Source organism: Ostrinia nubilalis, chromosome 7 (assembly GCF_963855985.1).
Source record: "Ostrinia nubilalis chromosome 7, ilOstNubi1.1, whole genome shotgun sequence".
NCBI lineage: Eukaryota > Metazoa > Arthropoda > Insecta > Lepidoptera > Crambidae > Ostrinia > Ostrinia nubilalis.
This window is the reverse complement of record NC_087094.1, coordinates 13,456,744-13,482,579: the sequence shown is the minus strand read 5'-3', so window position 1 is coordinate 13,482,579 and position 25,836 is coordinate 13,456,744. Positions and strand designations below refer to the sequence as shown.

Genomic DNA, 25,836 nt, shown 5'->3' with positions numbered 1-25,836 from the left:
ATCTACTGAGTGAGCACCGCTTAAGCTTCAGCATCCATTTCACGATTAAGTGAGCACTGCTTGCTCTTCGGCATACTTTTCACTCCTTTGTCTAATAAATAATATTAAATCATTACCTCCATTGGTGCCAGCATTGCTACCAAAATAATATTCTTAATCACCTTTTTTTTTTTTATCACTTGCTTTCCTTCTAAGTAGTTTGGTCCCGTAACAGTAATATAATAAACATTCTGAAGTAAGGAATTCCACCATTGCTTTAACAGTAACATTATAATTTACATTACATTACATTTTATTCTCAATATAGTCAACCAATATGTAAATGTTCATAAATAGGACCCAATAATCATTACTTGTACACATGATTAAAATAGTTGCCTGCAAATTTTGTCACGTACATATCCCAAAATGAGTAGTAATTGGATAGTCCACATGTCTAATCTTAACTCTCAATGCGCTTTTCATAATTTAAAGTAGGTATCCATTGGTGACGACTTTTCACATTGTCAAGTCTCTAGTTGACTCACTCTAGTCTCAACTCTCAATGCATTATATCCTAAAGTAGGATCCATTGGTAACAACTATTTATTTCACATTGTCAAACCTCTAGTTAGACTCACTCTAGTCTCAACTCTCAATGCACTATATTGTAAAGTAAGTATCCATTGGTGATGTGACTATTTCACATTTCAAATCTCTCATTTTAATTCACTTTAGTCTCAATTCTAGTATTCGCTAGATTCACAATCGGCCTTGTTATTACTGCACTGCTGTCCAGGGTTTGTTTGGAATTATAAATGCTTGATAACTTTAGTGCTGCTCCTTTACTCAAGGAAATAGTGTTGAGTCTGGATGTACTACTCACATCTCGCATACACGGTATGGTGGATTAGATCACTATCATAAGTTTCATTAATGCTTTTCAAGTGTGACAAACTAATGAAGTACCACTTATATTCGTCAATATGTCTACCACTACATAAGACAAGACATGTTTATTCAAATTCAAATTATTTATTTCTCATTATGGTAGATAAAGATTTTACCACGTGTTAATCGTACCTATGTTTTTTCAAGTGTATCCCATTTATAAAAATTCACTGTTTTCTATAAGTTGGAACACATTATCATGTATCTGTATACATACATCTTGGATTATTTCACTGAGATGGCAGTAAATATACTTTTCTTTGTTGTCACGTCCACTAAATGTATAGTAGTAAATGTATATATTAATAAGTACTTTCACCAAACGTACCTATAATATGTAAAACAATAACACAATCACTTTGATTTCATCATTCACCATTATTGTTCAGTTTCATAAAGTCCAGCATTAAAACTCTTCTCATTTAAATGAACTACGACTTGTTGTATCCTTTGCAACTTAATTATTTATGTATGAATTTCGTATACATAATGTTCCGATAATGTTTTATAACAATAACTACTCTCGAGCCTGGAGTCGGTCATTTGAAATGTTTGTAAACATCTCAGTGTCCAGACTTGTATCGACTTCCATGGACAAATTTTCATATGTGGCCAATTAATTATTACATTATCATCTTCAACTTTTCATTATCTTATGCTGTTAAATTCAGTTACAGTCCGGAATACCGGAAATGTAATGTAACATTTCCGGTGTAACATCATTATCTTCAGATTTTAAAAGTGGGAAGCAAATAAGTATGCGTTATAACTCTTGTGAACTGGGTCGATCGTTGCAGAATTCAGTAAGTACTTACTAACTCTTCCACTAATGAACTTGAATCATTATAAAGAAGTTTAGTCCCATGTAAATAGATACATATATGTACTAAAATAATGTCTTCATTTAACACTGGAACAGCCACTTCGAGAATCGCCAAGATAAACGTAAACTTTTACTGTTTGCAATTATCGCTCTATTTTATTAATATTTCATTTATTCTAGTGATCGGGTTTTCAATAAAATTTTGTCCTCCGTCAAAAGCCTGCTTAAGGTATCTTTTGCTACTCGTATTATATCCATTATCAACAGGCAACTTTTTTTTCATTTTCTTAACGTTCCATTTATTAACCTTTTACTTTTATTTCCATCCCTGGAATATCATTCTGATTTAACTTAATCACCAAATAAGTACATTACTTATTTTAAACTTTCGTATACCATATTTTAAGTGTACCTTGAAATGTGGTTAAATTTATTTCTGTATAATATTATAACATCTATCCATGCGAGGATTTTATATTATCTACTCAATTGAGTACATTGTTTTCACCGTATGACACTCGTAGAAGCTGCTCTCAATTAACAAAATGCTCTAAGATCTGTCTGTCAGGCACATGCCTCCTCGTAGTCCTGTTTTGAATTTACATAGTTGTATTCTCCAATTTACACACCTCTAGTTCTTTCGTCTTCAGTGTTGTAGGTCTCGCATATACGTAACAACAGCTAAATTGAGTCTCATAAATCATTAGTATTGTGTTATCAATTCATTATCAGGCAGGTCCACTAGTACACTGCTCGAAAATGGTAGGTAAACATTAAATTCTACATAAATTACAGAGAATGTGACCATGTAATATGAACTTCAGAACGACGAGTCTGTTTCGATTCCTTGTCTCGCAAATAAGCAGGTTGCTTCTTTTATTTTTAAGTCGTATGACATTTGTCACGGATATTTATTTTTTTACATACATCACTATCACATTTCACATATCAATAAACATACATTCTTTTCACATAGTATCACTCGTATATTAGTCTCTTCTCCATAGTGATTCAGGTCTATAGCTTACTTATTTGTTAGTTCATTCATCACTATTCATTCACTATAAAATATAGGGTATTCGACACAATTTGTGTTACTAGAATCAAATAGTTCGATTTGCATCAATTATTATGGGTAATTTGTCTATTTATAAGAATAATCTCTGGCACCCTTGTATTTGTTCTCATAGCATTTCCCTTACTCAATAATTCAGGTATCTATCTACCTACTGAGTGAGCACCGTTTAAGCTTCAGCATCCATTTCACAATTATGTGAGCGCTGCTTGCTATTCGGCCTACCTTTCTTACTCAGTCATCGAATAATAATAATAATTACAACATTAACACACCATAACTTTTCCCAACGGGATAGTTACACTCAAACTAATATAACGTAATTTCAATGATGTATCTATTTTCACTGCTAATTGGTTATACCACCAATCACAATAAACTGTCTCTTGGTAAATCAATTGTAGGTATGCTTTAAAACACTGTTACCCATATGGTACACAATTTATCTAGCTCTAATTTCGCTACATCCGCTTCAACAAGATCAACAAACGTAAACTTAAAACCGCTCTAAATAACTGTTGTAAAAACCAGTAATTTGATTAAAATCATATTCATCGATACTACATGGTATCGCTCACTACACATGGCTGTATAAGCTGCACTGGATGTATTACACATCAGTTATGTATTAAATTACCTTGTTCCGGTTAACAAATCATCATTTAATTCAAATCTTTCAATCAGTATCTGTAAACATTACCTGTAAAATCATTGTTATCATCACAACATCACCGGACTTTCGTGATCTTTACACTTAGGTATCAAACCATTATTAACTCAAGTTAAATTTTTCATAGTGACGTAATAACCAATACGTTACTCATATAATATCACAAACATTCTAGCACAATGGCTACCAAATCTGAAAGCCCAACTGTTAAATCCCACATTGATGGTTGAAAACAAATTACTTACTTATCACTTCATTTACCTCAGATACGATTTTATTTCAAATACATTGCGTGTAGTAACATAAATGTAACGCAGACACATTTAGACAATCACGTAGGTGTCGCTTTTCAACTTGTAAACTTTGACCAATCTTTAACCACTCTGACAGTGTTAATTACGTATCTTCAAAACAACTCCATTCACTGGAGTAATGAACTAATTACCGAATCTTATTTATTTTTCGACGTCAAAATCAAAACACTTATCATTTGTGTTCACATCTCTACGACAATTAGGTAGTCTTACCTACTTATTATCGATTTGTTAAAATTACCAACTTTCATCGTCCATGTGTTCAGTTCAGTCAGTCAATGTTATGATTATTTCAGTACATTTGCCATTTGTAAATATAGCAGGTACCATACCTTTCCATGGGCTAAAATACACAAAATATAAATTATTATTACCAGTAACTCTTAAAATATATGTATCTCCATAAATCATGTTTGCACAATCACGACAAATTGTCGAACCAAATTCATCATAATAGTAACAAATCACAAGTACTTACTTTGAACCTTTAGAACCACACACAATGGTGTTTATTGTTTCGAGGCCTCGCCACGAAATTTTATCTTAATGGTGTTAATATAAACACAGGTTCGCTTCGCTAGCGCAATCCGAGTCAGGATGTGTTTGTTCCAAACAGCATGTCATATTACATTATTTTAATACAAAACAATTACGAACTCTATATGGGTAATTTAAATTTACTTAATTTACATCACCATAATTATTATTTCACAGTAATATATTCCATAATTGACTCACATAACTTCTAATAATCCTTTGTCACTTTCAAATAATTCACATTTATTTTGTTAAGATCTTAATAACCAATGATGGAGTAAAAATAAAATTAATGAACTGTGCCATTATGATATATTTTTATATTAATCATAAACTATCTGCTGAGAACTTATCTTTTCTCTTAGTAAAATGGTACTTTTACGAATTCAATATATTCACTATAAAATCACTTTTAGCAATTCCAAATTCATACCTTAGTTTCTTGCGAAGATCTAAATTATAAATATCTTCAATACTTGATAAATAAAAGAAATCTTTCTTTGCAAAAATTGCATAATGACATCCTCATACCAAAAATTACTCACTTCGCGTTTTTTTTTTAAATTAAATTAAAATTTTAAATTATCCAAGCAGATCTTCTCAAATAATAACGTAAGTAACAGTATCCAAAATAATATCAGTTTTTTTTTCTCACTGTATTTTCCATTCATTTGTTGTGAACTTTATCGCGCAAAATAAAAGCGCATAAAATAAGGACTTAATGTTATTTTCTGCCAGTCAACTATTGATTGAGCGGCTACTTCCAGAAAACTCACTTGTTGTTTCATGCAACTGCATCAATAATAATAAAAATAATTTACATACCAATGGGCGTCGGACTCACTTCTGATATGTTAAATTCGTACACATACTCACTCACAAATTGGATATTAAATACAAATAGTCTGAAACCAACTTATTCACCAATACCATAATTTGCCAATTCAAGCCATCAATCATAGGTACACAACACACTGATATTTTAGAAGGCTCTCGGGTCATGGCGTTTAGCTCGCGGCCAACGTTCGAATGCCACAAGGAATATCTTTTTGTTATCCCGTACGACTCCCCGCGTTCCTCAGGTGTAATTTGATAGCCAAATCAGCGTTAATCCTTTCGTTGCTAACATCGTTGCTAACATTTACTTAATTTCAATTTACAAATTAAGCTATTTAATAGATTTTATCTCATCTTATAGTGCTCAACATCAAGAAAGAAACATCATGATACTAAAACTGGTTTACACAACACAGACCTTAGCTTCAATTTACTTGAATAAAACTAATTATTAATTCTTCTCCAAAATAATGCCAAGAGGTTACTCGGGCATGATCACCAAACTTATTTAATTTATCTGACCAAATTCTATCTATTCTTTATAGATTTTAAATCTCAACAAGTTATTCTTTGCAGAATGTAAACATGAACAAATGAACACCGTTCAATTTAATTTGATTTACTAAAATAGTTTATTAGGCATTGCAATTAAAGTGAGCACATACCATAGCTTTCACACACATTCCTGGCATTATCAGTAAAGACTGACAATACCTATAACATTTGATGCTTCATTCACTTTCATGCATTATTTTGCTCAAAAAGGAAATGTGTTAATATTGTTGTTGTTGGAATAATCGATAATAATAATAAATCGTACCTGCTCTGGGGCCATCGTTAGTCAAATTGTTCACCACTTACGTGACCACAAGCCAAGTTACGGAGGGAGTATCTTCATACTTTGCGTCCATCATTACTCGTACTTAAATACTTTTCTGCATCTCACACCTTTGTCAGCGTGGTTTCCTTGACATTCTCTCTTCATCATATTCCATTATAATCATAGAATCGTGGGCGTTTTGTGTTAACATTCGTGACAAATAACACGAAACATTGGTCACCTGGAACACTTTGAAATCACGTTACTATCATAGGTTTCAGATCCCACTTCTGAACTATTAAAGGCCGGTCGATCTATTCTCATAAATAAAACACTGGATACTCATCTTTCACATTATATTGCCTTATTTTAGATACAATTCATCACTTAGCACAAAAGCGCGCGGAGTCGTCTCCGCGCGTCCCTCTATTCTGACGTTTGTTTCTCGTGTGACATTGACGTATTGTCAATGTCACTATGACAGCATCTCATTGGCTATAACGATACCGCTATTTTAACGTTTTATATTTTTCACAATTAACAATACTTAACATACATAGAAAACACCCAGACCCGTCACAGAAATCAAAATTCATCATTTCAATTTCTACCCGGCCGGGAATCGAACCCGGGACCTCTCGGCATAGTAGTCCGTTTTGAACCACTACACCAAACGGCCGACAATAATAAATGACATTTTGTTGTATATATGTATAGGATAATTTTGCATACTAGATTGTGTTATTTAAAATTATAAAATACATTAAACCATAGACAATCCATGTAAAAAAAAAAGAGAAGAAAAAGACAATAAAAACTACATTTCATCAAAATATACTTGTACTTATTTACCGCTATAAAGGAACATTTTGGTAATAATGCATTAATAATACCTATCGTATGTAAGTAAGAAAGGTTCAAAATAATCACAATGGTTCAACTGTCACTTATACATAGTAAACACAATAAAGACTTGATTTATTTAAACCATAAATTATACCTAAACCTACAATTCTACTTAAATCTACTTAAAACTATTTTCAGAATTTTCCCATGTTTCGTAAGTTATAACCAGATAGAAAGTACGAAGGAACAGTGGTGGGTACGATGATCTTGTTAAGTTTGTTAGTGTCAATAACCTTCCTGCTGCCAGTTCCGTAGTGGTAGGCCTGCACGACGAGCTTGGAGCAGTAGCTGGGGTCACGACCGCGGTGTTGGTGGTGATCTTGTAAGTGATGTGGACGTTCTTCGTGTTGCCACCTTTTGAGTTAAAGTACCTTCGAGTAGCCCACGACGCCGCTTCCTTAGCGGCAGCATTGTTACGACACCGGTACACGTTCGTCCACCCTGCCTTGAAGACCTCATACCAAGCGCTCTTGCTAATCCGTCTATTATTGCTTGCGATGCCGTTCTGCCAGCCTTTGCCTCCCGGCATCTCCACCACCCAGTTGTCAGTGGTCATGATGGCGGCATGGCCGACAAGACCTCCGATTCCGTTCCCCGTTATCAAGATATCGCCTGTCCTTACAGTATTGAGGAATTTCTGCTTGTTATTTGACCTGGTGACATTTGATTTCTTCTCCAAAAGAGACTCTTGGGTATCTGGCAAGATGCCGAAATTATTCATGATAAGCCACTCCTCATAATCAATCTGGTCGTCGTACAACGAGAGGTATTCTTTGTAAAGATCTTTAAAGACATTTTGTTCGTCTTGTTCAAACGCTTCCAAAGGATACTTTTCAGGGTTGATTATTCCCAAGTCGATGCCAATCTGGTACACTTCGTTGGTCGGCGAGCTAGGTGGCTGGCTATTATCACCTGAAATATAAGATGATATTAGAAAACATTCAATAACTTGATTTTTCCATTGGCTATTACAAAACCTTCATGTCGCTACTATAAATCTATTAATTAGTTACGGTCAACTTTAATAGTAGGTAGTAGACGCAATCGATAAAAATTTGAGTCAACTTCTTTACAACAACTAAAAATGTTTAAATACAATTTATATCAAAAGTATGTCAACTCACCTTTATGGTCCAAATTAATTCCATTCGCATGTGCAAAATTTGAGCCTAGGAAGAAAATAACCACGAATATAGGAGTCTTCATTGTAACGTTTATTATTTTTATGTTTCGTTTTGCAGTCTTGCACTTCAGTGATGTCGAAGGTGAAATTGTTTCAATTTATACTTTAACAATTAGGTCACAGATGATAAAACTAATTTAGATCTGATACTGATCTGATCTGATAAAAAATAGGGGATGCCCTGTTATTAGTAGCACTAATCGTTTGACCTTCAAACTTATTACTTTGAAAAGGTCATCATTATATTGTACCTAATATGAGTAATATGAAACGTGAAAGTCAAATCAAACATTTTATCATGTATTCATACATTATATTGATGTTTTTAACATTAAAGCTATAGAGTACGAGGTAAGTAAACATTAAAAATATTTTTAGAATTTCCCCATATTCCTCAATTTATACGGAGAAACAAAGTAAGACGGGATCAACGTCGGGACGATTACCCGGCGAACAGACACATCATCGTTTATGACCTTTTTACTTCCGGTGCCGAAGTAGTACGCCTGAATCACGAGCTTCGAGCAATAACTGGGGTTTATCTTCCATATATTAGTGTCGATTTTATAGGTTATGTGAATTGTTTTAGTAGCGCCTCCAGAGGGGTTGTAATACTTGTGGTCGGCCCACCTGGCCGCTTCCCGGGCTACGTTGGCATTGGGCACGCGGTAGACAGTGGTCCAGTCAGTCGCGTGGTCGTCGAACCACTTGTGCTTGCTCAGCTGCCGGTTGTTGCTCGGAGTGCCGCTCGGCCCGCCTTTCATCTCCAACACGATGTTGTCCGTAGTCATGATGGCCGCGTGGCCCACAATACCCCCTATTCCGCGTCCTGACACCAATATGTCTCCCCTCCGAACAGTATTCACAAACCGCCGCTTATTATCTGCCGTGCTGCGCTTCGTAATTTTCCTCTCGAACAATGACTCTTTCGTGTCGGCCAGAATGCCGAAATTGTTCATTACAATCCACTCGCTGTAATTAATCGGCTCACTGTAATTGAGTGAGATGTACTCATCATACAAATCCTTAAAGACATTGTTTTCGTCTCTCTCGAAAGCTTCAAGAGAATATTTTTCAGGGCTGATTATACCTAAATCGACGCCAGTTTTGTACAGTTGGGTAGTAAAATGATTTGAAGATTCTCCATCCTCGCCTGAAATCAGAAAATACATTATTGTAGTAAGTAGTGATAATCTACGAAAGGAAAACTTAATCGTGACAATAAAAATAAAATAATAGAATCCTAATCAGACCTGAACTTAACCAATGCCAATATTACCACGAAATACATGCAGCAGAAAAATTTTACAGGTATAGAATATGGTGACCAAATACTAATGAACATTAGAACGAAAAAAATAAACATAAAAACTTACCGATATCATTGCACCTTACAAAATTGATGCTGACCAATAGTAACAATACAAGCTGTACTGTCTCCATGATTGTTAGCTCTATATGGCATCAAAAACTTCCCTTGATTTTATATTCTACACATTTCATAACGCAAATAATGATATCAAACGTCTTAGTAATAGATTAGCGAGAAGTAGGTACGTCCTGGTTAATTTTTCTGTTATCAGCCACTTACTGCATTTCATCGTAATAATTATCCTTATTACAGTTTACGCTATTGTACGTTAAGAAATCCTGCGTTGTGTTACTTCTGTCGATCACGTTTTTAGGTTCCAGCAATGGCTCCTGCGTGTCAACCATAACACCAAAATTATTCATTACAATCCTCTCTCCATAGTCAATTGGGTGATCGTTCAATGAAACATATTTTTGTACAGATCTTTATAGACACTATCGTCTCTCTCGAACGTTTTCAACGAGTATTTCTCAGGATTGATTATTCCCTTGTCGACGCCCATCTGGTACAATCTGCTGGTAACCTCGTTCGATAAATGTATCATTTTCTTCTGAAAGAATCAAAATATTTGGATTAAGTTTATGTTCATATCGTATTTAATTAAATTTTGTTATTTAGCAAAAAAATCCTCAATATATTGTAGTAGTAGCATTAGTAGTTATATTACTGCCCCAAGCAAATCTACAATATACAATAGTAATGTCTGGTAAATCTACACAAAGTAAGAATGTTATCACTATTCGTTCGTTCGTTTCAGCCGAAAGACGTCCACTGCTGGACAAAGGCCTCCCCCGAGGATTTTCACGAAGACCACTGTATTGTTTTGTTTTAGTAAATAATATAGAATATGATGATGCCAAATTGATCAGTCTTTTTATTTTGTTTAAAAACGAGGATTTAGATAAGAAATGTGCAATCTTTTAGATTAATTTATGCTTTAAAATCCTAATCAAAAATTAATCATGAATCAATTAAGCACGAATTCTGATTGATTGATTGACTGTCATATTTTTACATTTTAGTTATTGATCACAATCTTCTTCGAAGAGTGCAATTTCGATCTACGATAATACAATTATCTATTCTTTTTGGACATGGCACCAAAAAAGTTAATTGAAACACCAAAACTTTAGTAGCAATAATAAAACTTGTTAGTCAATTAAATGTAACAACACTTTACATGTTAGGGTGTCCTTTTGTTCGACCCTTTATAAACTGGCCCAGGCAGTTTAATTAAGTACATCAACGAGCCACGACGGCAGGACTTCGTGTTAAGGTTGAAAGGTGAGTATGTACTAGAGCTAGAACTTGTAACAGAACAATTAGCTGTTCTTTAATGTTATTATTAACCTATTACGAACCAAACGTGATACATTTTGCCTGTATTATACCATTTGCAAGAACGTTACATTACATAGAAAGTCTCTAGTCTATACTCACCCTAAAGCGCAAATTAATCACAAGGCCGCCTACATGGACCTTTTTCATACAAATTACACCTTTGTACAGTATACAGTATACTACCTGCTGAATCGGTATCCTGTGGTCAGTCTCTCACAAGAGAAGTGTAGGTACTACATGTCCTTGTAGGCATTAAAACTCATTTTATAACCGTTATATCGTTTAATAAATTATTTTTATGATTTAAAAAATAATAAGATCACTAAGTTTTACACCCCGTGTCAGAAAATTTATTTTCATTTTGCATGCTGTTTGTTTAAGAATGTGTGTTTTACGAGTGCTTTAATATAACCTGAGCTTAACTGAACGTGTCTCGGCGTCATCAAAGTATGACTCGTATGACACTTTATATGCACACTCACGCTTTTGATTGAACCCTTAATGCATATGGCTGTTATCTTGTTATAAGTGGTCCTAAACTTTAAAATTGTTTTACAAGCAAGTGCAACCGCTGCTCGGTACTCGTACCTATGCAAACGTTTGCGTAGAGAACGTTCTGAAAGTGCCTAGACGCGGTAACTAACCTCAGCTTTGATATAGGAGCTAAATAATTAATTACTTCTCCCTAACATCAAAATAATTAGTTGAACAGTTATTAATATTCTTGGATTTATAATGCTTTACGAGGTCTCTGTAGCTACTGAGCTAATCACTGGTTTAGAGGAGTCACCCATCAAAGGAAAATTCGGGAAATCATGTCCGTGTCATATTAATTGAAAGCTTTTGTATTTTTCTGCTAAAACAATACCAAACTACCAATAACTTTAGGACGACAGTCTAATGGTCTTAAACGAGCTGCTATTGCAACCTTAATCTACACCAGGAGAGTATCATTAACCCCCAGTAAAAACCAACAACTGCGTAACTACGTAACATATTATCCCGTAGTAATCCGTTCTTTTGCCGCTAAGTAAATTAACTAGAACGATATAAATATTCCGCCCGTAGACAGGCCGAAGTTCCGAACTAAAAGTGAGGGAGATGTGTGCTAACAACTAAGTTGTTTTCGCCCCGAATTGGATCCTGAATTAGATACTTGGCTATTTACGTGTTAGGTGATTAAGGCGATCGTTGATATTCAAGGAGCGATCCGGCAGGGAATGGTCTAAATAAGTCCGGTAGGCTGAACCTTTGATTTGGTTATTCCATCCTCTTTTGTGTTAGCGTAATTGACCAAAGCAAATCGGGGCGTGACTTGTTTTGAATCAATCGATCATTACCATCAGAGGTGAAATTGTGTAAAGCAATCGTAATCATTTGACAGTTCATAACGTACGATAAGTCAGTTAAACAAAGCGTTTGACAAAATAATCGTACTTTATGAACTGTCAAATGATTACGATTGCTTCACACAATTTCACCTCAGATAAGTCCCCATAGCAGGAGCACGACTGTCTCAATTTACCAGAAGCTAAAGGATATGACCTACACTCGAAAACAATCATTAGTACTTCCCCTAAATAAATATTAAACAGTTTCTAGATAATTATGACTGTCCATGCCACACCCCAGCGAGAGTGGAGTTAACCACACGAGTAAATCTTCACCACTTATATTTCGCACGTTAATTTTAGGCATTTACGAGTATAATTTCAAATTTCTAACCTAAATATTGAAACCAATGCCTAGTTTGGTCATGAAATTAAAGTAAATAGTTACTTGTGATTGCTGTTCTTATCAGTTCGTTATAACTGAGCACAATAAGGCTAGATAACGAGCTGTAATCTAGATATTGTGCATTAGTGCCCGGTCAATGCCCTAGTTTCAGCCTGGCCTCATGTACAAACGACAGCACATCAAGGTAAACACTAATAATAACATCTATGTAGTGGTAATAGACTCTATTTTACAACAAAATTATTAGTCTGAAGTGCGGTTGTCTGTATATTTATGTATAAGGGATTCCCACACTGCTCTACAATTCAGGTAGGTATTATCCTAATTATATTAAACACTAGCTTTTGCCCGCGGCTTCACCCGCGTGAAATTTAGTGGCACAGATCGGCATAAATTATTGCATATAATTTATGCCGATCTTAAATGCCGTTAATCTGTGTTACAAACAATAATACAGTAAAGTTTCAACAAAATCCGTTCAGTAGTTTTTGCGTGAAAGAGTAACAAACATCCAGACATCCAAACTTTCCCTTTTTTATTTTATTTTTATCTACAACGAGGAAGCTCTAATTATAATATTAGTGGGAAGTAGGATTCTGTTCTACCATACAAATAGACTATAATTAAGCCAATGACGTCATACTTTGTTTGTCATTTCGAAATTAACATTATAATTTCCTGGTCAATTTATTAACACCACCTTAACAAGTGATTAGGATATTTACAAACAATACAATACAAGTAATCATAATACCTACATTATTAAATTTAAATTATTCTTTATGACAAATGGTGCTAATTATACCTTCCGACCTACTAAGTATTGAGGGAATCCCAGTCTGCTTACTCAGCACTGGCCGAGTGCCTTCAATAACTCGTAGATAACACGTATTATCTGTCTCGTCTGAGGTGTATCATAATGATAATTAAATAGCACTTCATTAATAAGTCATTAGACCTTACTGCTACCACATGATATAGTCACAATAGTCAACACTGATATCATAAGACTGAGATAAAGAAAAACTCTAAAAAACACATTCGCGGCAAACATTTCTGTGACATTTAGGCTAGGGTTGCAGCATCTTACTTTAACTTTGACGAACGTCAAAAATCTAACAAACTCCATACAAAAACACAAAGGCAAAGGTTACTATCAGTTACGGTCAAAGTTAGGTGGTGCAACTCAGATTTAGTATTATGATCTTCCCATCGAATTTACGTATAGTCACAACTCACAACCATATTATGTGCAATTCCATGGTAACATCATAATTAAATGGTTGACTGAGAGGTTTGAATAAATAAATAAGACTCTACAAATGAATTAATTCTTGAAATTAGGAGACTTAAAAAATAACACTGTCAGACGTCAATTTAAATGTTAATCTAGAATTAATTAATAAACTCAACTTTCCAGCTTATCTTAACATCAACTAAACATTTAGGTAAACGAATATTCTTCAAACTACATTCGTCGCCTTGCTGAAAAGGGCGTTAATGGGCAGAGAATAAAGCGCAAGCGTGACAGGACGCCTGCCAGCGTACTGAGAATTGTTACTTAATTCAATGTGTTTTCATTCTCTGCAAAAGCCTCATATACGTAACAAAGAGAGCAAGCCACAACAAAAAGTTAACTGAAATAGTACATTAATATCGGAGAGCTGCCTTTTCCAATGAAATTCTCTTCATTATAATAATTATTTCAAAAGTAACATGTCGAAGACTTGCTATGACTTTTGACAAACAACATGTCAAAAGTTGACGACTCATATCATACATTTTTAGTCCTTCCCTTCTTTGTAAATGTTTGATAAGTAGGTACGTATTAGATAAATATAACTTGAATTAAATTATTAACATTAATTTACTAGTCAATAATTGCATTATAGAGGTTGGTGGTCAATCAAAGACATTTATATGCTATGCTTTTATTTAGCTATGTATATGTCTACGTTTCAAACCGCAGGTTAGCTACGTGGCATACGATTAACTCTACGAAGTCAGTTATGATACTGTAGCCACTAATGTACTGTGGTTTAAAGTGGCAGCTCTGAGCGGCGTCCTTAGCTAAATTAATGCGGTCGACATCCTAGTTTCCCTATTTTGTTGTTGTGAACCACTTTTGCACAATTTTGTAGAATAGTTTAGCGTTTTGATAATACGCTGCACTAGAGCTTGAATAGGAAGATCAATTATGTATAAACTCAAGTGCATAGCGCACTCATCCCTATAGTATAATGTCTACTCTACACTAATATTATAAAGAGGAAAGATTTAATTATTTGTTTGTTTGTATTAGATAGGCTCCAAAACTAATTGACCGATATGAAAAAATCTTTCACTATTAGATTCCTACATTATTTCTGATGAACTTAGGCGGTACGGAGCTCGCCAGGTCAGCTAGTTTTTAATATAGAAATGAATAATATTATTAATTATTCACCGTAGATAATTATAAGCTATATTAAAAACATACATGTTTAACTCATAAACAATATTATGAATATAGAATTCATATTTATATGTGCCTTTATAAACTTCTATTAAAATGACAACTAGACTGCATCCCACTTAACACCAGGTGCGATTGTGGTCAAATACCTGCCTTGTTATGCATAAAAAAATAGATTAAGATAGCAGGAAGACGGAAAAACTGCAGGTAATAAAAATTTATACCTTCTCACAGTGTGTTTTGGGACTGTATAATCGGACATTCTCATTGATTTGATGAAACGTATAGAGCTCAGTTATACAAACATGATAGTAAAACTCCCGTTTGAAAATTCCACGTAGTTTTCGCGGTATAAATAATCAAAGTTACCTATTTTTTAACTTCAAAATTATGCAAAAATATTCTCACTCGTTAACTTATAACATTTAATTCAGAATTGTTATAATACTTCATAGAACTCTTAAAACTACACGTAATAAGCGTATTAAGTGCTTCGTAAACGCATTCAGTTAATTAGGAAAAATGATTTTAGTGATTTTTGTTTTTATTTTTTTTCTCAATTATACCTTAATATATGCAAACATTTTTAATTGCAAGATATAGTCTGATATTTAATCTAATTGTATTAATAAAATCAGCTTTAAACTCCGTGATGTATTTGAGGAAAATCAAATTGAAAATATGCGCCATATAGAATTGTAAATTTCCCATCACTTTTTAATAGTAATACAACTTTGGAAGGAATAATTCATGTCTAAAAAGTTTCAAATCCCGCCTGTTATGTGCATAGTGTTGAAGGTTCTAAAAAGTCACATTCACATTGTTTTTAACCGACTTCAAAAAAAGGAGGAGGTTCTCAAGTCGAGTCTTTTTTCTTTTTTAACACTCTTATATTAACTTAAGTTGTATGTAAGTAACTAACTAAAAAAGTATGTAAACAAATCTAGGAAGTCGAATTTAGCCTACCTTTAATAATTTTCTCATCGATTTGAAACCTAATGTAAATCGAATGTCAATACAATAATTTGGTACAATCGAGCTGATGATATTTAAACATCCAAAAGAAATATTACTATTAAAAAGTGATGGGAAATTTACAATTCTATATGGCGCATATTTTCAATTTGATTTTCCTCAAATATATCACGGAATTTAAAGCTGATTTTTTTTATACAATTAGATTAAATATCAGACTATATCTTGCAATTAAAAATGTTTGCATATATTAAGGTATAATTGAGAAAAAAAATAAAAACAAAAATCACTAAAATCATTTTTCCTAATTAACTGAATGCGTTTACGAAGCACTTAATACGCTTATTACGTGTAGTTTTAAGAGTTCTATGAAGTATTATAACAATTCTGAATTAAATGTTATTAGTTAACGAGTGAGAATATTTTTGCATAATTTTGAAGTAAAAAAATAGGTAACTTTGAATTGTTATACCGCGAAAACTACGTGGAATTTTCAAACGGGAGTTTTACTATCATGTTTGTATAACTGAGCTCTATACGGTTCATCAAATAAATGAGAATGTCCGATTATACAGTCTCATAACATACTGTGTTCTGCATAAGCGTTGCAAGAAAGAATCAGCATTATTACCTAGTTTGTTTTCTTGGCCCCGACTGCGCAGCTTTGTTCAAAACGAGCTTAGCGAAGCATAACATTATACATTATAAGATATAGAGTATGAAAGAGCAAGGGAGATGGTATGAAGCAGTGTTTCATAAACTAGGGTAGTGTCATCAATCTCACCAATGATGCTAAAGGATTATTAGAGACATTACTTACCACTAAAATTGTATAAATAAAATACAAAGACATAGGTAATAAATGCAATGTGTCAAAGTTTTATTTTATAGGTATATCCTTTGCATTAAAATAAATAAGTGATGTGAATAGCAAAGATTGTTTACCAATTTGTTCAGTCAGCATGAACAGACAAGATATTGAAGGTGAATTTTAATAATAGGTAGAGATCAAATAATTTAGCCGTTTAGAATTTAGGCATTAATTTATTTGACTTTGACCACTACACTAATCAACAAAACCACAATTTCCAGTATCCGCCACATTCCCGTACCTTTAATAAATTAACTAATTATGTTAACTATTTGAACTGTGTTGCCTTTGCAGTTAATTGAATGTAATTATTCTTCTTTGGTTTTGCCGGTCTAAGTAATTGATATAACACTTAAAATACAAATTTTTACATAAAACATTTTTTAAAAGATTTTCAATGAGTTAAGCAACCAAATCATGAAGTTTCAAAATATGTAGAGTTTTAGCAGATTTTCGCTACCATAATGTGAGTTGTGACCCAATTGAGAGTCAAACGCATGATCACCAAGTTTAGGATTCTCTAGCTACTAGATTAAAGTTTAGGAGAAATACACAATCAGCACGTTGATTCGCCTGGAGCGTATGACAATGTATGTACGCCAAAGTTCCGCTGACCGTAGCAGAGAACTGGCCACTGCATTAGCTATGCTGATGTGATGTTCTGTTTGTTATCTCTAATACCGAGAAACACCCACTATATTTCATATATTTGCCAAAGTAGACGAATTTAGTGGAAGTCTATAAATATAGCTTCGATTATACTGCCAACAAAATACGAGTATATGCTTATCTTCATTCATCTATTTCAATTAATTGTTATACTATAGTCACTCTGAAATTACGGAAATCACTTTCGTTTCCAGGAACAAAATGTAATCATTGAGTTTGCGACGATGAACTGGGTTTATCAATGTTTCACTTATATCCTGTACGTCAACAGCCTTTCTTTTTTGTATACGGAGAAGATTCTTGGGAAAATAATTTATCGTGTTATAATCATTGAAGTTTTACTGCTACTACCTGAATTGACTTTTGTGAAAAGTAATATTCCCTTTAATCTTTTATACCTCCCAATGATGTAGGTAATCTCGAAAAAAAAAATATTAGCATTGATTTGATCTATTAGCTTGGTTTTAACGTTTAATACGAGTATTAAAGAAGATAAACCTTCCCAGTACTTACTGACAGAAGACTAACAACTGTTGAAATAGGAGACAGGGGACCGTGTATTCAGTCCCCAGGTAATCGCTGATGCACCGTTAATTTATAGTCGAATTAACTCCCGTGCCGAGACGGCGCATGAGGCGAATCAAACGGTGTGTTTGCTGCAAGGTAATTGTGTTGGTATATGCAAATTATTAACGCACAGTAAATGGGTGGTAATGGAGATATTAGCGTAAACACTTAAGAGCTGTTACCCGCTCCAAAGTTGGTGGACCTTATGAAGTGAACGTTAAACTCAATTTTGTATAAACTAATTTCGGCAACAATGTGCGTTCGGTGTTCCCGTTTATGGTTTGTTGACTGTTTTTGTAAAGCAACTTAGCAAGTTTTGAGTTGATTTCAAAACATTAGACTTAAATGGGTAATTAACCCGTGAAAAGGGTTGTGTTTGTAAGTTAAAAGTTATTTTTACAATTAATTACATCTAGCTTACTATTAAAAACAAAATAGGAAATTATTGAAAAATATAGGTACATTCAGGAATCCCTATTACTATCCTATACAACCTTTAAAATTGTGTTATATTGTAACTGCAATGTGACCAGCAGGGTAGAATGAAAGCAACTTAAATAATGTTCACGAACTTTATTAAGGCGAAGTTTTAAAAGCCTAACGCGACGGCTCGTGGTCTTGGCGGGAAGACATCAAACACACTTCAACTTTAACTCTTGGAAATAGGGTCGTAAACGCTTTAATATTTCGCATCTCGCTGTACAATGGCGGTAATAGTTGCACCAACTCCACCGGCTAAAGCAGTATTAAAACTTATAATAAATTAATACTCAACTTCACCGACTCAAAAACGAGACGCACGTTAATGCTCAGCTGTTGTTGGTTACAAAACTGTACGCTCATGATGCTCATAAAACGAAATTACAGACTCGCTAAGAAGACAGTTTAGAAGTAATAAAGTCATAGTAACTGCAGTGAAACACACTTTAATGGGTATACTTAAAATTACACAGCGTGTTCATTTACAATTCATGCTGAGCTGATCTACTCATATGCGAAACATTTATTTTAAAATTTTAGTTTTTAAGTAATTTTAAGTTTATGTAAATATATTATAAAATTATTGTTTATTGAATAAACTCTTAGTACCTGCGAAACATATTTTTTTCAATTTGGATTGCCTATAATTTTTATTATCAAATCATCAAGAACATAAGATATAATAAAATTGTACCTGAGTGTTGTCAACCAAACCCAGTACAGATAACATTATCACACACATTTGTTACAACTCACTAACAGAGAAATTAATAGTACGACTACTACTATACAACTTATATTATCAATTAGCTTCTTAGGCATATTATCTTTAATGTATATAATTAATATTTACTGAAAGTTTTATACAGGGATGGAAAAATCTAAAGTTTTGTTTGTTTTTCTTGAAAATTTCGTACGAGCATTCTTTATTTCTTGACGGAAACTATTCACAAATAATTTCTAAAACTAAGTTAAAAATATGACTCAAAACAGCTCATGAAAATTGTCTCTACTAATATCGTCTGGTGGTCTCTAGTCCACTATTTAACTTAGAATTATACCGAGAGCAGCTAGTTTTCGCCAAAAGTTTCATTTCTTACAAAAATCTATAATCATAAAATAAATAAGTAATAAATAAGTTTTTTCTGCTGTCACGTGCCCCGGTCAGTCCGGCAATGGCAGACGCCCCGTACGCAAGCGCCGGCGCTGCGCCCACGCAGGTGGCACGCCTCGTCGCAGTCGTACGCGCAAGGGTGGCTCGCTCTGATCGCCGCCTGGGATTCTGGAACAAAAGATACGGTATTAATTGGGTAGTTGGAACTATACAAATATAGGTAAGCCTCCCACTAGTGGACCGACGATCTGGTGAAGGTCACGGGAGGTGCCTGAATACGGGCGGCGCAGAACCGGTATTTGTGGAAAACCTTAGGGGAGGCCTTTGTCCAGCAGTGGACGTCTTTCGGCTGAAACGAACGAACGAACCAACAGTTAACTAAGAGCCAACTAACTGCGTCGTCTTATTTACATCGAAATAAATATCTATGGCGGACACACAAGCAGCCTAGTGCGACGTCGCTAGGACGTGCGATACGGCGAAACCTTTACCGCAACGCATCGTTTGCTTTGGCTCTATTAAGTAACTCTAAAACACAACTTCATTAAAAGAAACACTTCATTCTTTCGGGACTAATCCCACCTCTCTTTCCCACCACTGCAACTCCTGTATAACCAGGATCTAAGATTTGGCAATGGTAAATCCAACCAGTGAAGGTTGAGTAGTCCTCTCTTCAATGTAGTCCTAAAAACCGAGTTAATTTTTGACTGTGATTTACTTTTGAGCGCCAAAATCAAGTGAATAAGAAACATTTTGCTGAATTATGAGCTGATTAGTGATTATAATACCAATATCTCATATTATCTGTGCCAATGTAGAGCGGAAAGCAAAGTGTGAAGCGTATAAGTCAATAAATTATTAATAACTTTAAAATATTTTCGTTTTATTGGTCTGTGAATGGTGAAAATTCTCACGACAGATCACACGTAAGACACACTTTTGAACAATATTATAAAATCTTACGTGTAATTGTAAATATTAATTTCGAATCGACGGTTCCATCGCAAACCTTGATTGTTATTAAAAACAATCACATTTGTAAACGTTCCATTATCGTTTTATAATTGAAACTTTAAGGATAATGTTTCCCTTCTAATGAGAAGTAGTTAGTATTTACTCTGAGGTCACTGGAGTGCATGGTAAAGCGTAAGTATCGGGCCTGGGAGATCCCCGCGTACGATCAGACCTAACGGCACTTTCCAACTGCTGAGCCGGCTGCATACTTTGTTATCATAGAACGATGTGCCTTATTATATGGTTGTAATAAGAGCGACTCTACGAAAAATGTATTGCTGTGCTATCATCGCAATATTACTTGTAATGATGCGGTATCGCGGGCGTTTGCGGATAAACCACAACTTGATTGAATAATTAAATATAAATAATTGCATGATAGTTGATATTTAAAAGTAATTGCCGTGATACTTATAAAAAACTAAGTTTGTTTATAGTTTACCTACACTTTGCAGCAAGAAGCTGTCATGTCATACACCTCCTGTTAGAGTCGTTTGTGTTTACTTTGAACATTTCCATTCAAAATTAGATAAGGAGCAGAAATTTCGCATGCTGCGTAAGCGCTTTTAAAAGAGTATTCAAGATTTTTATTTGAATTGTCGGCCGTTTGGTGTAGTGGTTCAGAACGGACCACTATGCCGAGAGGTCCCGGGTTCGATTTCCGGCCGGGCAGAAATTGAAATGATAAATTTCAATTTCTGTGACGGGTCTGAGTGTTTTCTATGTAATATGTATGTATTTAAAAAAAAAAAAGTATTTATGTATGTTTATATCCGTTGTCTAGTACCCATAGTACAAGCTTTGCTTAGTTTGGGACTAGAGGCGCAGTGTAAAATGTTCAAGGATATTATTTTATTATTTATAATTATTATTCATTATTGGTTATAGGATAGGTAAGTAGGTACAACATCACATCAAGCTACACCGTAACATCATATAATAGGTGTCAATTTGTAACAAATATAATATGTAGATCCTATCTGTCTTACACTCGTAAATAGCTTCGTACCTATCTCTATAAATAGCTTCGAAGCTGACCCCCGATATTGCAGTGCGATAATAATATTATACCTACTTACATACGGGACGGGCAAGCAATTGCGTGTTGGAGGAGCTGCAGGAGGCAGCAGGGGCCAGACCAAATTGGGAGGGCCAAAGGTCCCGAAAGGGATAAAGGCACCGAAAGGTGAAGTGGAGGGCGCACCAGGTGCAGGGAGTGGGGTGGCACCGTCGGGGAATGCTCCCCACATGGGGCGGGCACCTAAGCGGAGCGCTGAGAACCCACGGGGTCTCGTTGTGCGAAGCGAGGGCGGCCTGAACCAGGGGGGCGGCTCTGGCAGTGTGGCTCCACACAGTGCACCACCCGAGCAGCGACTGCCTGATGTGCGTGAGGCGCTAGGGCCGCAGGGTAACACCAGTGGCACTGCGCTTAATGCAGCGGAGGGCGGCGATCTGCAGGGGAGAAGGAGGCGCAAAAAGCGGTCGGGATGCCAGAGGAGGGTGAAGGCTGAGTTGCGGAGGCAACAGGCTGAGGACGCCACCTCAACGGCAGACCGGATTAAAAGGGCGAGGGAGATCAGCGGAGAGAGCCAAGTGTTGGTCAGCGCCAAGCGTGCTAAGACTGAGGAAACTCAGTCCTATGCCGCGGCTCTGAACATCTATAAGATGGCGATCACCGCTAAGGACTTTCCAGGGACCTGGCTAGGCGAGGAGGAGTATCTGGCGCTTCAGGGTATCATTTTTGATAAACTGGAGATCACGCCGGATCCCATCCCCGTCGTCAGCATGGGAAACCTGAAGTCAGGAGCGATTCTCTTTAGGTGTGAGGGGGAGAGCTCAATGAAGTGGCTTCGCACACTTGATGGCACTGCCGTCAATGGTGTGGAGCTTAGGGTGGTGGATGCTAAGAACCTCCCAAAGCCGGTGAAGATGGCCTGGAAATCCAGGAACGTCACGAGGCAGGACACAGGGCGGGTCATGAGGTTGCTGCAGAGGTTGCATCCGAGCCTGAAGACCTCGAACTGGAGCATTGTTGGCTCCACTGTAGAGGGGATGACGGTCAGGAGAATCGTCCTGATGGACGAGGCCTCTGCGGCGTACATCAAAGACCGCCAGTACATCCTGAACACTGGGATTGACCGGAGCATCTTCAAGCTTCTCGAGTACGATGTAAGGCGTGGGGATGAACCGGTCAGTGCCAGTGTGACGGCTGAACAGCGTGGGGATGCGGTGGCGGTCCCGGAAGACTGCCCGCGTACAGAGGAGCAGGCCTTGGAACCAATAGCGGGACCTAGTGCGAGTGAAGGGCTATCCGGAGGGACTGGGGGTGCGGGGGAGAAGCTGGTGGTAGATGAACCTGCTGCCGCTCTGTCTCCCGCATCCATAGGCTCGCTGGAGGCCATAGCTGACCTGGACCTGGGACGGTCCTCGCCGCTGGAGTATGATATCTCCGCGGATGAGGAGACCGAGCTCGGGGACAGAATTTGACGTCTGCAGCTCTCTTCGGGGGTTTAAGGTGCGTTCAAATTAATCTGCATCACTGCAAAGCGGCGACTGCCATCATGGCACGAGAGCTCAAGGTCAAAAGATATGATATCGCCTTAATCCAAGAGCCCTACCTGTACAAAGGTGAGGTGAAAGGACTCGGCGGCACAGGTGGAATATTAATATATAATTGTTCTACTAATGATACGAGGACTTGCATTTATGTCAGAAATGGGATAAGTGCGATTCCTCTATCCAGGTTTTCTTACAGGGATCTCACAGCAGTGAAGATCCAAAGGGAGGGGGATTTGCGAGGAGTGATAGTGGCATCGGCATATCTCCCATATGAAAAGGCAGATCCTGTGTCAAGGCAAATGCAGGATCTGATACAACACGGCAACCAAGAAGATCTGGAAACCATCATTGGCTGCGATGCGAATGCTCATCATGTTGTGTGGGGCAGCTCAAACAACAACGCCAGAGGAGAGAGGTTACTGGATTTTCTGGTGAGTTCTGAAACACATATTATTAACAAGGGTAACAAACCTACATTCTTCAATGCCCGGAGGGCAGAGGTGATTGACCTGACGCTTGCATGTAAGAAGGCAGTCCGGAAAATCACTAACTGGTATGTTTCGGACGAGATATCATTGTCTGACCATAACTATATATGCTTTAAGTATAATGCTCCTATAAGAAAAGACGCAATTAAAAGAAGGAATCCCAGGAACACTGATTGGGAAGACTTCAAACGGGACCTAAGGACGGAACTTAGTGAACCAAAATGCAAACTCAACTCTGTGCTTGAAATAGAGTTTGACGCTAATCGAATTACCAATGCCTTGAAGACTGCCTGGAGGGATAACTGCCCGGAACGCGAGGCGGGATCGAAGAAACTTCCATGGTGGACCAAGGAAATAGCCCTCTTACGAAGGGAGACAAGAAAGGCGTTCAATATAGCAAGAGCTAGGAATGACTTTACAGAGTATAGAAGAGCACTGACGGAGTATAGCAAAGCGGTGCGAAAGGCAAAGAGGAAGGCATGGAGGGATCATTGTGAGATGATCAACTCAGTTCCCGAGGGCATGAGACTAACAAAGGCCATGTCAACAACCAAAGCGAACCCACTCACTACAGTATGGAGTGAGAGGGGGGGATATACGGAAGCAGGCAAAGATACGTTGAAAACAATGATAGCAACGCACTTTCCTGAATCACAGGTCCTAAACGATGATCAAGATCCAATCAGCGTGGAGGAACAAAATAGAACAACAAACAAGCTCGACTGGGTTACGGCTAAGAGAGTAGTGGATGAGACTAAGGTGAGATGGGCAATCGGGAGCTTTGAACCATACAAGGCACCAGGCCCAGATTCGATCTACCCAATTCTCTTGCAGCAAGGAATCTCCATTCTGACTCCTCATCTATGCAGGTTATACAAGGCCTGCATAGCATTTGGATACATACCTAAGGTATGGAGAGAAGTCAAAGTGATCTTTATACCTAAACCAGGTAGACCGGATTACAACGACCCTAAGGCATATAGGCCAATAAGTCTACAATCTTTTCTTCTCAAATCGCTTGAAAAACTTGTAGATAAGTACATAAGACAAGGACCACTAAAAAGATTTCCTCTACATGAGCTTCAATGTGCATACCAGGCAGGGAAATCTACAGAAACTGCGCTACACTATGTAACCGGCAGGGCGGAGGCGGCTCTTGAGAGTAGGGAGGTTACTGTTGGGACATTTGTCGACATAGAGGGGGCATTTGACCGCACTACCTTCTGCTCTATAGGAGCTGCTGCTTCTGACCACGGGGTACCACTACCTCTATGCCGGTGGATAGACTGTATGCTTAAAGGCAGGATTATTCAATCAGAACTGCAAGGAGAGTGCATGAGTGTAAGGACTGTCAAGGGCTGCCCGCAAGGGGGGGTACTCTCACCCTTGCTATGGAGCCTGGTCGTGGACTCACTACTTGTGAAACTAAACAAAGGACCACTCTACACGGTTGGATATGCAGATGATTTGGTAATTATGGTAAGGGGCAAGTTCCCAACTATTGTGACAGACATCATGCAAAGAGCCCTCAACACACTGGAAGAGTGGTGTGACAAAAACCACCTCTCGGTGAATCCGGGAAAAACGAATGCTATTGCATTTACAAAAATGAGAAATACAACAGGGCTAGGACATCTCTACCTTTATGGTAAGCAAATAACCTGGACCAATGAAGTGAAATATCTAGGGGTAATCCTAGATAAGGAACTTACATGGCGTAAACACCAAGATACGGTCATAGCTAAGGCTATGAGAGTGCTGGGAATGTGTCGTGGTGCATACGGGAAGGCATGGGGACTTAGTCCCAGAGTGATGAGGTGGATCTATATAACTATGGTGAGACCAATAATACTTTATGGCAGCATTGTCTGGTGGCCTAGAATTAGGTTACAGACGTGCAGAACGGCACTGGGCAAATTGCAAAGAACTGCATGCCTAGCAATAACGAGTGCGTTTAGAACTACGCCAACTGCAGCATTGGAAATTATTCTGGGATTGCCCCCACTGCACTTGGCGCTAGAAGTAGATGCAAGGAAGGCGCTGCACAGACTGAAGGGGGCGGGACTTTGGAGTACATCCAAACCTTGCACCAAGCACAC

General features: G+C 36.9%; 2 protein-coding genes across 2 annotated transcripts in view; both read right to left on the bottom strand.

The window, feature by feature from the left end:
* The window catches only part of LOC135073385 (uncharacterized), a 421,709-nt gene that overhangs the window by 393,887 nt on the left and 1,986 nt on the right, over positions 1-25,836 (bottom strand). The gene's annotated exons all lie outside the window — the stretch shown is intronic.
* LOC135073374 (uncharacterized 30.3 kDa protein-like) lies at positions 6,346-10,059 on the bottom strand. The gene is made up of 3 exons (XM_063967527.1): positions 9,472-10,059; positions 8,037-9,248; positions 6,346-7,824 (listed from the first exon to the last, which is right to left on the bottom strand). The coding sequence occupies exons 2-3, from the start codon at positions 8,116-8,118 to the stop codon at positions 7,031-7,033; spliced, it is 876 nt and encodes a 291-aa protein (XP_063823597.1). The 5' UTR covers positions 8,119-9,248; positions 9,472-10,059; the 3' UTR covers positions 6,346-7,030.

Bases quoted from the DNA above. Each gene is read 5' to 3' on its own strand.
- LOC135073374 (XM_063967527.1), bottom strand. From the start codon at position 8,118: ATGAAGACTCCTATATTCGTGGTTATTTTCTTCCTAGGCTCAAATTTT. The intron at 7,825-8,036 runs GTGAGTTGACAT...CTTATATTTCAG, and splicing joins AATTAATTTGGACCATAAAG to GTGATAATAGCCAGCCACCT.